Source organism: Onychomys torridus, chromosome 16, assembly GCF_903995425.1.
Source record: "Onychomys torridus chromosome 16, mOncTor1.1, whole genome shotgun sequence".
In the NCBI taxonomy this organism is placed as follows: domain Eukaryota; kingdom Metazoa; phylum Chordata; class Mammalia; order Rodentia; family Cricetidae; genus Onychomys; species Onychomys torridus.
Window position 1 is genome coordinate 67,480,861 of NC_050458.1, and position 12,814 is coordinate 67,493,674.

General features: G+C 47.2%; 1 protein-coding gene and 1 non-coding gene across 3 annotated transcripts; both read right to left on the reverse strand.

Moving 5' to 3' along the window:
• Window positions 1–318: 318 nt before the first annotated feature.
• Window positions 319–11,540, reverse strand: Atp5mc2 (ATP synthase membrane subunit c locus 2). Of its 2 annotated transcripts, none has more exons than XM_036208637.1 (5): window positions 11,483–11,540; window positions 7,191–7,259; window positions 4,511–4,588; window positions 3,442–3,635; window positions 319–584 (listed from the first exon to the last, which is right to left on the reverse strand). In XM_036208637.1, exons 2-5 carry the CDS (start codon window positions 7,233–7,235, stop codon window positions 470–472), a joined length of 432 nt encoding a protein of 143 aa, XP_036064530.1. In that variant the 5' UTR covers window positions 7,236–7,259; window positions 11,483–11,540; the 3' UTR covers window positions 319–469. The 2 variants fall into 2 exon arrangements, with proteins under 2 accessions (XP_036064530.1, XP_036064531.1); XM_036208638.1 differs by lacking the exon at window positions 11,483–11,540 and adding an exon at window positions 9,883–10,180.
• Window positions 4,023–4,089, reverse strand: Trnaa-agc. The gene has a single exon. It is a non-coding gene; the product is annotated as a tRNA-Ala (tRNA).
• Window positions 11,541–12,814: the final 1,274 nt, after the last annotated feature.

A 12,814-nucleotide genomic window follows, 5' to 3' on the forward strand; every position in this document is an offset into this window, starting at 1 on the left:
AAAGAATGAACCCAAGGACTAGAGAGATGGCTCAGCAATTAAGATCACTAGCTGCTCTTCCAGAGATCAATTCCCAGCACACGCATGGTGGTTCACAAGTCTGTAAACTGTAATCTCATGGGATCTCATGCCCTCTTCTGGTGTGATATACACACAGACAAAACACCCATGTATGTAAAATACATAAATAAATAAATCTTAGAAGAATGAGCCCGTCAGATCCCTGCAGAGTTTAGGCCATTACCACTGGGCCTTGTTCTCTCACCAAGGCACTTAGCCAACTGTGGAAGAGAAATACACACAGGAGACTCAAGAAACATCTTATTAATACAGTATGTATTTGTCTTCTCTCTGTCAAACCCTGAGCCAAGCACTTTCCCCAGACTTCCTGGGGAGGTACAGGAAAAGGAACACACAGGGCAGGCAGGACATGACAGAGCGATGGGAGGTGGAAGTGGAGACGGCTGCTTCACATGGCGAAGAGGATGAGAAAGGCCACCATCAGGCAGAAGAGCCCCATGGCCTCTGAGAGGGCAAAGCCCAGAATCGCGTAGGAGAAGAGCTGTTGCTTCAGAGAAGGGTTCCTGGGGAAGGAGAGAAGTCTCAATTTGTAGTCTACACAAGGAAAGGCCAAAGTCTAAGGTGGACCGTCCAAGAATTCACTTCAAGTTTATGTTATATAAAGCTCCATCTAAGAGACCACACTGTACCCATATTTTCCCACTAGGTTTCAACAGGGGGTAAACGAGGTAGGGGTAGACAATCTAAGATGCTGTTACAGGTCCATGTGCAAATATTACCTTCCCTAATGGATCTCTCCTGCCATCACAGTAACTTAAAACTGTAGGCCTGGATACTGAACATTCGGGGCCAGAAGAGGAAGGAGAGGTACTCCAAGTGATAGTCTCTCTCAAGTATCAGAACTCTTAACAGGACACAGAAGCAAAACTACAGGGGGCTATGGCTCACACACTCAGGGTCCCAGGACTCCGTGGGCATAACACTGTTCCAGAAAGCAGGTATGAATCAAAACAGAACAGCATCCTAACTTTGAAAGTCAATACATAGTCCATATTTCTTACTCTGGTACCTAGAGAAGTCTTATGGGTAAGGTAAATCAACATAAACTCTTAGCAGAATTGTGGACACAAAAGTAATCAAGCTTCTTTTTTAAAGCAGATTCTGAAGAAAAAAAAAAACACCTTATTTCCCCAGACATTAGCATAACTTGCTGGCCTCTAGAGGATTAATTTAGCTCTTCAGTGACTTGTCCACAGGTGGTGCTAGGGACCAGGAGGGTTGGAAACAGGCCACTGTCCCAGGAGCAGCAGAGGGAACTCCCAGAGATGGGGAAAACATCAGTAAAGCTGCCTGAGATCTAGCTCAGGGATGGCTAGAGGATTTTTTCACTTTAGGCTTTTTGGACCATAGAGTCTGTTGTCTTAAATTTATTCTAGAGTGCAAACATAACTATGCATACAATACAGCACACTGTTAGAACATGGAAAACTTTTTGCTGCTTTGAAAATACTTTTAAAGAATGTAAAAACTAGGTGATAATCCCACCACTAGGAAATTGGGAGTTTGAGGCACCCAGGTCTACACAGTTAAGATACTGTCTTGCCGGGTGGTGATGGCGCACTCCTGTAATCCCAGCACTCGGGAGGCAGAGGCAGGTGGATCTCTCTGAGTTCGAGGCCAGCCTGGTCTACAAAGCTAGTCCAGGACAGGCTCCAAAGCTACAGATAAACCCTGTCTCGAAAAAACCACCACCACCAAAAAAGATACTGTCTTAAAAAAAAAAAAAAAAAAAAAAAAAAAGTAAAAATAATTTTCAACTCAATCATAGAAAACCAGGCTGTGGTCCAAATATAGCCCTCAGGCTTACATTTACCAGTCCCTGCTCTACACTACAGCGATGGGCATGTGCTGTATCTCCACTGTTAACTAAGGTTTCCTCCAGTTTCTAAGCACTACAAATTGTAAGACAAAGGAACTGAAAACCTCAATTTTATGTTAAGACAGGGTCTCATATAGCCTAGGCTGGCCTGAACTCACCATGTAGCCCAGGCTAACCTGGGACTGATGACTATTCTGCCTCTATATCACAACTGTTGGCATTATAGGTCTGTGTCATCATACCCAGCTTGTATTCTTTTATTTAAAAAAAAAAAAAAAAAAAAAAAGTTAAAACAGTGTGTGTCTGTACATGCCTTTAATGTTAGCACTCAGGAGGCAGAGGCAGGCAGAGCTCTGTCCATTCCAGGCCGGCTAGGGTGACATAATGAGGGAAAAAAATGGAACATTTATTTAGGCAGGGGTGTGCATGCATGTGTGCCATCACATGCACGTGGAGGTCAGAGAACACCCTGTGGAAGCTGCTCACTCTTTTTCATGTCAGGTACCTATACCCACTAAGACATCTTACTGGCCCCAACTTTTTTTCCTTTAGTTTTTCAAGAAAGGGTTTCTCTGTGTTATCTCTGGCATCCTGGAATTAGCTGTATAGACCAGGATAACCTCAAACTCAGAGTCACTTGCATCTGCCTCCTGGGATTAAAGGCGTGCACTACTAGGCCCAGCTTAGGTTATATATATTTTTTTTATTAATTTATTTTTATTTTATTGGTGCTTTGCCTGAATGTGTATCTGTGTGAGGGTGTAGAAGCCTGAAGTTACAGACAGTTCTAAGCTGTCATGGGTGCTGGAAACTGAATCCCAGTCCTCTGGAAAAGCAGTCAGTACTCTTAACTGCTAAGCCATCTCTCCATCCCTTAGCTTACATTTTTAAGATTTATTTATTTATTATGTGTACAGCCTTATGACTGCAGGCCAGAAGAGGGCGCCAGATCTCATTACATATGGTTGTGAGCCACCATGTGGTTGCTGGGAATTGAACTCAGGACCTCTGGAAGGGCAGTCAGTGCTCTTAACCTCTGAGCCATCTCTCCAGCCCCTAGCTTACATTTTTAATTAATTAAAAATTGAGGCTGGGTAGTAGTGGGGCATGCTTTTAACCCCAGCACTCGGGAGGCAGAACCAGGCCAATCTCTGTGAGTTCAAGGCCAGCCTGGTCTACAGAGCGAGATCCAGAACAGGCACCAAAGCTACACAGAGAAACCCTGTCTCGAAAAACCAAAAAACAACCAAATTTGAATAAAGCCAAGCATTGTTATATGCCTTTGATCCCACCACTCAAGAGGTAGAATCAGGTAGATCCTTGTCAGTTCGAGTCAGCCTGGTCTACACAGCAAGTCCCAGGCTAGCCAGGGCTACTTAATGAGGTTCTCTCTCAAAAAAGAAAAACAAACAAACAAGCAAAACAACAGAAATTTAAATAAAAATAACAACACACATCTAGTGGCCTCTGTATAGGACATGCAGTTCTATCCCTGACCTCTGGGACATACAGCAGAACTATGAGGGCCCAGGTAATCTTACCTGGCATAACCAATGATGAGGCTCCCAAAAACAGTCCCAATGCCAGCCCCAGAGCCAGCCACCCCAACTGTGGCGGCCCCGGCCCCAATGAACTTGGCGGCTGTGTCGATGTCCCTAGAAATGACGCTGGTTTGGAAGCTGCGGCTAGGGATGACTGAGGTCAGAGGGCGAGGGACTGCCAAGCTACTGGGGCCCTGTGAAGAGGAGGCAGAGAGAAGGCAGGGTTTTTGTTATCAATCTATTGTTTTGCTTTGGAAACATTTGTACTATTTCAAACGCTGGGCCGTCTAATCTGATGTTCCTCCTTCAATATATAACATCATTTAATTCCTTGGAAACCTCCCTAAAATGCTGGCAAAAGAACTTAAAAAAAAAAAAAAAAAAAAAAAAAAAGAAGATATTATGTATACAGTGTTCTGCCTGTATGTGCTGCTGTGCTCCAGAAAAGGGACTAAGTCTTACTATAGATGGTTGTGAGCCACCATGTGGGTGCTGGGAATTGAACTCAGGTCCTCTGGAAGAGCAGCCAGTGCTCTTAACCACTGAGCCATCTCTCAAGCCCCCCAAAGAATTATTATTTTTTTTTAAGCTGGGGATCGAACCCAGGGCCTTGTGCTTGCTAGGCAAGCGCTCTACCACTGAGCTAAATCCCCAACCCAAGAATTTTTTAAATGTAAGAAGTGGAGTTCAAATGCCTTCACAATTCAGATATGGTCTAGAAGTGTTAAGTCTGAGACATGAACCTGTCCTTGACCCCCAACATCTAGACAGCAGACTAGGCCAAGTAAATGGACCAGGATTCTACACAAGAGCAACAAGTGCTCTTAACCGCTGAGCCAGCTCTTCTGCCCAGGCTGAGGAATGGAAATTGACAATGGCACACCAAGGCAGGAACTACCAGTGGCAATTCCAAACATACAGAGCATTAATTGCTGTCCATCTCTACCTAAAGAATTCCAGTCCCTGGTGATTGTCCTCAGCACTCCCCCTACTGGTTCTGGGAGGCAACCCTCTTTACCCCTTACCAGCAAACCATATAGACCCAACTCCACCTCAAGGTACCTCATACCTCATCTGTCCACGTCTGTGGTCGGTTCAACTGCACTGCAGACAGCGGGCGACTCAGCAGCTGAGAGGTGCTCCTGATCTAGTGGAATGACATGGGCAGAGGGTCAAGGAAAGCTGTGGAGTGACTTTCAGAACCATGCCAAGTTACTGTACACAGTAGGACATTCTCTGATGCTCCTTCCATTCTTTTAAAATTTAGTCAGAACCTTTTAACGAATTCTTTTAACAAATTTCATTTGTTTAAGAGACATGAAGAAGGCTGAGTGGTGGTGGCACATGCCTTTAATCCCAGCACTCAGGAGGCAAAGGCAGGCGGATCTCTGTGAGTTTGAGGCCAGCCTGTTCTACAGAGCGAGATCCAAGACAGGCACCAAAACTACACAGAGAAACCCTGTCTCAAAAAACAAAAAAACAACAACAACAACAACAAAAAAAAAAACCCAAAAAAACAAAAACCAGGCAGACACCTTGAATCCCAGCACTCAGGAAGCAGAGGAAGGCAGACCTCTACAAGTTCATGGCCAGCCAGGGCTCCATAGTGAGACTATCTCAAAACAATAACAACAGAATAATAGAGGGACTGGAGAGATACCGGGTGGCTAAGAGCATCTGTACAGACCTGGTTTCAATTCCTAGTACCCATGTGGTGTCTCACAACCATTCATAACTCCAGCTCCAGAGGATCCAACACCCTCTTCTGATCTCCTTGGGCACAAGGCACACATGTGGTACACATATCATACACGAGGCAAAAAAAATACATAATTTTCTACAAAAAAAAAAAAAAAAAATCTTAAAAAACCCCAAAAGAAACAAAAATCTTGCTACACTGCCCAAACTGGTCTTGGAGCCCCAGGCTCAGCAACCCAACTGCTTTAGCATCTCTAGCCCTGGGACTTCACGCATGCAGCACCATTCCTGGCTTCAGCAAATTCTGAATTCAGGAGCCTTGCCATCCTACTGCTTTCCAGGTTCTACTTTAAGGAAAGACAGTGTCGGGCTGGAGAGATGGCTCAGCCGTAAAAGGCTAGGCTCACAACCACAAATATAAGGAAAGACAGTGTCCTCCCTTGTAGGAGTCCATGGGAGGCCACAACTGCTGTATTCTTTTACCCTCTTCAGAATCAGAAGCAATCTACGCCCCAGAAGCATCTATTTCACTCAACAAGGGAGATATTTCCTGGTAATAACCAGTTCATAAGAAGAAAGCCAAGGATTAGGATAGTCTTCCCTGAACATATATATCCTTCTCTGGAAATGAACATAAAGAACCATGTTCAAAAGTCACCCTGTGCAGCTGGGCAATGGTGGTGCACACTTTTAATCCCTGCACTTGGGAGGCAGAGGCAGGTGGATCTCTGTGAGTTTGAGGCCAGCCTGGTCTACAAAGCGAGTTCCAGGACAGCCATGGCTGTTACACAGAGAAACACTGTTTAAAACAATTAACAACAATAAATCCACCTCCTCCTGGTAACCTTTTCTGACCAGCCCCAAGACGGTGTCTCCAAGATACATGATAGCTAACAGCCAGGCAGAATTAAGAGGCATACATACTTTTTCTTTTGACAGGATCTCACTGTAGCCCAAGATGATCTTAAATTTGTGCCAACTAATCTCCCTGCTTCATACTCCCAAGTTCTAGATTACAAACATGTACCACTATGTCTGGATTTTTTTTCTTTTCTTTTTCTGTACTAGGGACTGAACCCTAGGCTTTGTACATGTTAGGCAAGCATTCTCCACTGAGCTATATCCTTAGCCCTCTAACGTTAACTTTCTTTTGTGTGTTTTAGTGTTTTGTCTACTTGTATGTATGTATACCCATAGGTGCCTGGTACTTACAGAGGCCAGAAGACACTGGATCCCCTGAAACTGGAATTATGATGGTTGTGAGTTGTCATGTGGATGCCAGGAACGAACCCAAGTTTTTTTTGCAAGAGCAATAGTGTTCATAACTGTTGAGCCACGTTAAACGCCAAATGCTAACTTTCTACCAGGGATGCAATACGAGGGTTAAGTTACTTAAAGGCCCTCAGCCTATTTCTTCACCTGTCAAAGAGGACGATCTCTCAGGGCTCTGTTAGGCACACATTAGTAACTGGCACTTACTAACAGAATCACATCTTCTCACTCACGTGTGAATGAACTGCCTCCACTATGTTACTAGTTTTAAATTTCTCACATCCTGCTGCTTCTAGGCCCAACACCGTTCCAGAGTGTATTTGAGCTTCTTTCCCAGACTTATATCCCCAGAATAAAGTCCTACCAAGGCTCACTCAAGACAAGAGCCCATATACAATGTACACTCTGTCCAAGCTATGTAAAACAGTTTACCATGTCCCACTAGGTTCGAATATCACGAACACACAGTGAAATTACATGAACTAGATGAAAATTAACTGGCCTCCAGAGAATATGGGCCAGGGGAATGCCTAGCAAACACTCACTCTTGCCAACAACCATAGCAAAAGGCCTTCTCTTCCAGAGACTCACTTTCCTCAGCCCATCTGTGAAGAACAAGGTCTAACAGGCATGTCCAACCTATGGCTGACCACAGGCTGCAGACACCTCAGGGCAGCTGTGAAGGCAGCTGATACATTTACATATGACAATGTCATGTCCCCATATCAGAAGGCTGGAAGCCCCTGGTACTCTCAAACACTTCCATAAAACGTACTCACCAAGGAGCGAGTGGAGATGAACCTGGAGCAGGCATACATTTTCATGGGTGAGGGGCCAAGGCAGGAGAGCTAGAAATAAGAAGCTGCATTGTAAACACCGAACTTCATCCTTATACTTAAGAAGGATCTCTAGGAAGCTTAATTAGCTCAAAGAACAGAATGATGGGTTTCAGGCCATCACACGGGTGATGTCAGAATCTGGAAATGAAGTGACTTTCTCGTGGCCTGGACAGGCAGTCACCTGCTCCATGCTTTAAGAACCACCATCCAAGCCAGGTGGTAGTGGTGGCGCATGCCTTTAATCTCAGCATTCAGGGGGCAGAGAGAGGCAGATCTCTGAGTCAGAAGCCAGCCTGGTCTACAGAGTGAGTTCCAGGATAGCTGGAGCTATGTAGAGAAACCCTGTTTCAACACTCCCCCGCTTACACCCACTCAAAAAGAACCACCTTCCATTTCCACAGCCTCATGATTTGGGCTTGTCAAAATAATTTTCCCAGTGTCCTTTGCTTATGTTCTCCCGCCACACACTTCTAGGTTTAAATCCATCTCTTCCTGGTCTCAGTGTCTGGGCCTAGAAAAGACTAGAGTCCTAGCAGTGTGTGGTTGCTCTAATACCTGTAATCTCAGCACTCAGGAGGCAGGGGCAAGACTTCCAAAAGTTTGAGGACAGCCTGGGCTACAGAGTAACATCTTAGGCATACTAACCTAGTGCTGGCTGTAACTCTGGCCCCTAAAAACTAGAATCCCATACTTTTGGGAGAATTCTTAGAAGACAAAGGCATTGGAAGTTTTCCAACAATCTTTTTATTGATTATCTGAAGGCTCTGACTGTTTAAAATACTGACTTTCTGGGCTGGAGATGGCTCAGAGGTTAAGAGCACTGGCTGCTCTTCCAAAGGTCCTGAGTTCAATTCCCAGCAACCACATGGTGGCTCACAACCATCTGTAATGAGATCTGGTGCCCTCTTCTGGCCTACAGGGATATGTGTACACTGTATACATAATAAATAAATAAATAATTAAAAATAAAATAAAATACTGACTTCTATATTAACAAGATGCAGCCAATCAATGAGGAACACTGGCATTACTCTAATTAGCATCAACTGTAAACTCATTTCACCACTCCATTAAGGGGCATTAAATTTTGCACCCTCAAGATCCAAAGAAAGAATAGGTGAGTTATAGATATGGGACAATATTTTTCCCCAAATGAAGTGAGAAGCCCACTTGAACCAGAATTACCTGAGAGGTGGTATATATATTAAAAATGTGCCAGTGTTGGTGGCGCACGCCTTTAAACCCAGCACTCGGGAGGCAGAGGCAGGCGGATTTTTGTGAGTTTGAGGCCAGCCTGGTCTACAGAGCGAGATCCAGGAAAGGCTACAGAGAAACCCTGTCTCGAAAAACCAAAAAAAAAAGCATGTCACTGGGCCAGCAAGATGGCTGAGTAAAAGCACTTACCCTATCAAACCTGACAAGACAAGTGTGATTCCTGGAGTACACATGGAAGAAGGTACTTCTAAGAGCTGCCTTCTGATCCCCACAAGTGCACCACTGTGTATGCTCACACACCACGAAACAATTTAAGACACACAATAAGACAGTTTCAGACTCTGTAAGATTTGTAGGTATGAGTGTTTTGCCTGAATGCATGTATGTGCACCACATGTATGCTTAGTGTCCAGAATGAAGGGCCTAGACTCCCCGGACTGTGGGAACAGGAACCAAACCCAGGGCCTCTGGAAGAACAACAGATGCTCTTAACTGTAGCGCCATTTCCCCAGCCCCTAAAAACAATCTAAAAAAAGTGTGTTCTTGGCTCCCCCTTAGATCTCTTTTAAACAAGTTTTCCAGTCATCTTTATATTTAAGGCACACAATGGCATGGTCTCAACAACACTGAAGAGTGTCAGTGTCAGAGCAAGGACTCTAACTCTGTAATTTCACTTTTGGGGAGGGCACATTGGAAAGAGAACCCAGAACCTTAGTGTACTAGGTAAGATGGTCTACCACTGAGCTACATGCCCAGCTCTTTGTCTCACGTTTCTTAAGTTTGAGTATTCCACAAACTGAGATACTCAGTTAAAGTATAGATAGGCCTGTTAAACACTACTTCCTTAAGTAAACTGGACTCAACCTATCCAAGAGGAGGTGCACTACATACAAATCCTGAATCATATTTGTAATGTTTATCAGTCTTGTTCTACCTAAAACTTGGCTTTTTGTTGGACATGGTGGAACACACCTGTGATCCCAGCACTCAAGAAGCAGAGGCAGGCAGATCTCTATTAATCCTAGGCCAGCCTGGTATACATAGGGAATTCCAGGCTAGCTACATAGTGCAACCCTGTAACAAATACAAAATTTTGCCTTTTGTCTTTATGCAACCTAAACCCAAATTTGCTGCCCAACTACTCAGGTTCTATTGAGTCAAAACCCAAGACTTTTTTTTTTTTGCCAGAGCTGAGGACCGAACACAGGGCCTTGCGCTTGCTAGGCAAGCGCTCTACCACTGAACTAAATCCCCAACCCCCCAAAACTTCTTTAAAGCTTTTAGAATATAGGGAAGCTTGAGCTGAGTTGATGGCTCAGTTGATATTGTCTGCCACACTAGACTGCATGGACAAAGCAGGGGCTAGTTCATATCAATAAGCCCCAGAGCTGGGTGTACATAATAAACAGGTAGATACCTGAAGCTCATTGGCTTGCAGTCTAGCTGAGTTGAAGAACTTCAAGATGTCATGTCTCAAGAAGTGGAGTGGAAATGCTACCTCTATATTGACTTCTCAGTGTGCACACATGCTTACACACACTTGAACAGAGGGAAGTCTGCAGTTAGGCCTGCTGGTGCATGCATGCATGTTATCCTGGCACAGGGGAGGCTGATGCAGAAGGATCATGGGTTTGAGGCCAATGTGGGCTATTTATAGAGACAGTCTTCAAGACACCAAAATAAGCCTGGCAATGGTGGTGCATGCCTTTAATCCCAGCACTCGGGAGGCAGAGGGATCTCTGTAAGTTTGAGGCCAGCCTAGTCTACAGAGTGAGTTCCAGGGGAGGTTCCAAAGCTACACAGAGAAACGCTATCTTGGAAAAATAAAATTAAATAAAAGGGAAGACCTAAAAACAAACAAACAAAAAACAGTAAAGCCTTAGCATTATTGTAGTGGTATTTGCTCCACCCACGACCTTTCAGCAAATACCACTACATGCTATCACTTAAATATAGTTCTGGCAGTACTCTAGTTACTGCCCAGCCCACTGCCTGCTTGCAGTGTACTCCATAAACTATTTCTATAAAAAAGAGAGAGAAGAGCTCTAAGGGGATTACATTTGACAGTTTACAAATCAACATATGTAAATAGTAAACCCTAGAGTATCTTCAATTGGCGAGCCCTTCCAGTGGTCACCTAACCTGGGCACGCCCACACTTGGGCAAAGAAATTCTCCACAATCACAACTCCAAAGTGACTCCCTCTCCCCTTTCAGTTAGAAGGGCATCCACCTAACTATTCCGTACTTCAAACCCTTCTGTCTTACTGGCAAAATCTGAGCGTCATGTGACAGGAAACCTGGCAGGTGGAAACTCTTAAAGGCGCGGACCTCTCCCACCTTCTGGACGGCTGCCTAACAGAAACCTCCACTTCTAACCCAGCATTATGATTTTATCACTAGCAAGTGAGGGCTTTCATGAGAGGCAGGTACTGGGTAACAACCAGTTTCTAAGGAGACAGGCCCCTCTTCTGCCCTGGCGTGCCCCAAGTCGGTCCACTGGGCCATTCTGCCTGTTCTGTCCCTCTCTACCACGTTCAGTTCACTCCAAACCGGAAGGTGAACTGGCTTGGCTGCGCAGAGACCACAAGTGCGGAGGCTCACAGTCTGCAGGTTTCTGAAAACGGAGGCCACTGGATGACAGAAGGAAGCCGAGAGAGGAGGGGAAGGGGGGTGACGGCAATGGTGGAAAGGCGTGAGGGTGAGCAAAGACCATGCGTCCGGCCCGGCTGGCGTCCGGCCCGGCTGGCGTCCGGCGAGAGCACGCACACCCGGGATGGCCTTCCGCGGCCGCAGGGCCCCCGACCCCCGTGAGACACCCAAGATGGCGCCAGGCCCGTGCGGTTAGAGGTCACAGACACGAGGAGGGGGCCGCTCCCGCGACGGGGTGCCGGCAGCCGCGCGGAGCGAGGACGCGGGTGGGAGCTAGCAAGGTCAGGGTGGCCACGCGTCCTGGCCCGGGAGACGGCTGAGCGCGCCTGCGCGCCACTAAGAGGACGCGAGGCCTCAAGGCCTTACCTGCTCCCAGGGTAGAGAAGACAGAGAGGGGCGGGGGCGCGGGAAGCGCCCAAAGAGAAGGCTGTACGCATGCGCAGCCAGAGCCAACGAGTTCCCCCCCCCCCCCCCCCACGCACCCACGCCGCGGATAGAGCGCACGCAAGCAAGAGGGTCGGTCCCGGCTCCACAGCGCCCCCTGCCAGGTTGGTGGTGCCTTCGGGGCAAGCTCTCCACCTGGCGTTCAACAGGAGCAACTACAAGAGGAGCCCGTCGTGCGCGGAAGAGCGGCCAACTCAGCCAGGGACGCCGATCCGCAACGTGGCGGACCGTGTCGACCGGACAGCGCTGGGAGTCTTGGACTCCAAATCCGAGCATGCGCAATCGTACTGGAAAAAACCAACAACCCGAGGCTACTCGGAAATTGCTTGTAGCATAGAGTAGGGGTTGGGGTTCAGTGCCTAAAATTTAGCAGGGGAGTGGGGGGAATAGAATCACGGAACTCCTGGCTTCTTGTCGTCCCGGGGACCCTGGCATCATTGGGTGTGGGAGGTGAGAACTGGCCCGATGGACTAATATAATATAATATAATATAAAATGCCATGGCTGTTCTGCTGGCTGTAACTTACTTTCTGTTTTTCCTATCTCGTTGATGAGCATGAGAAAACCAGTGTGTGCGAGCCAGAAGGTGAGGGGGAAATATAGCCTGAAGCTCCCTCTTGTGATTCCGGGGGCAAACTAGGTGCACCTGTGACGGCAGTAGGGGGCGAGGTCACCCCCGGTGACCCGATTGGCCTCTGCCGGGCCGAGGCGCCCTCCCCAAGCTCCTGCTTTCTGCAGTGCCCTTTCGCCCGTCCCTCCCGCGCTGCGGGGCTTCGGCGCCAGTGCCTTAGCAGGCCTTTGTGTCCGCGCAGGGACAGGCAGGCCCGGAAGAGGGCTGCAAGGCCGACCCAGCCCCGGAGCTCCGCTGTCCGGGCAGGGTGCTTGGACGCAGCGTTAGAAAGGCGGGAAGAGCTCACCAAACCCACATAAAATAAATAAATAAATAAAAAGAGAGCCGCGGCTGTAAATAAAGGCAAATCCGCCACCCTCTGAGGGGCCGTTTGTCCTCCCCTCCTTGGCCCTGTCCTTCCAGCCACCCCCTCCCGGCCCCCGGCCCCGCGGCGCCCCGGCCCCGAGCTCCTCCATTTAATCGGATTTGGGAGAAGGGGAGGATAAATCACGGCAGCAGCTTTACGGTCCCGGAGGAGAGGCGAGCCGCAGCCAGGCACACCCCGGCCGGCGATAAAAACCGCCGCTGAAAGCCCACGGAGCAATTTCCCGGGACCCCGAGCGACGCCATTACAGGAATGTAAT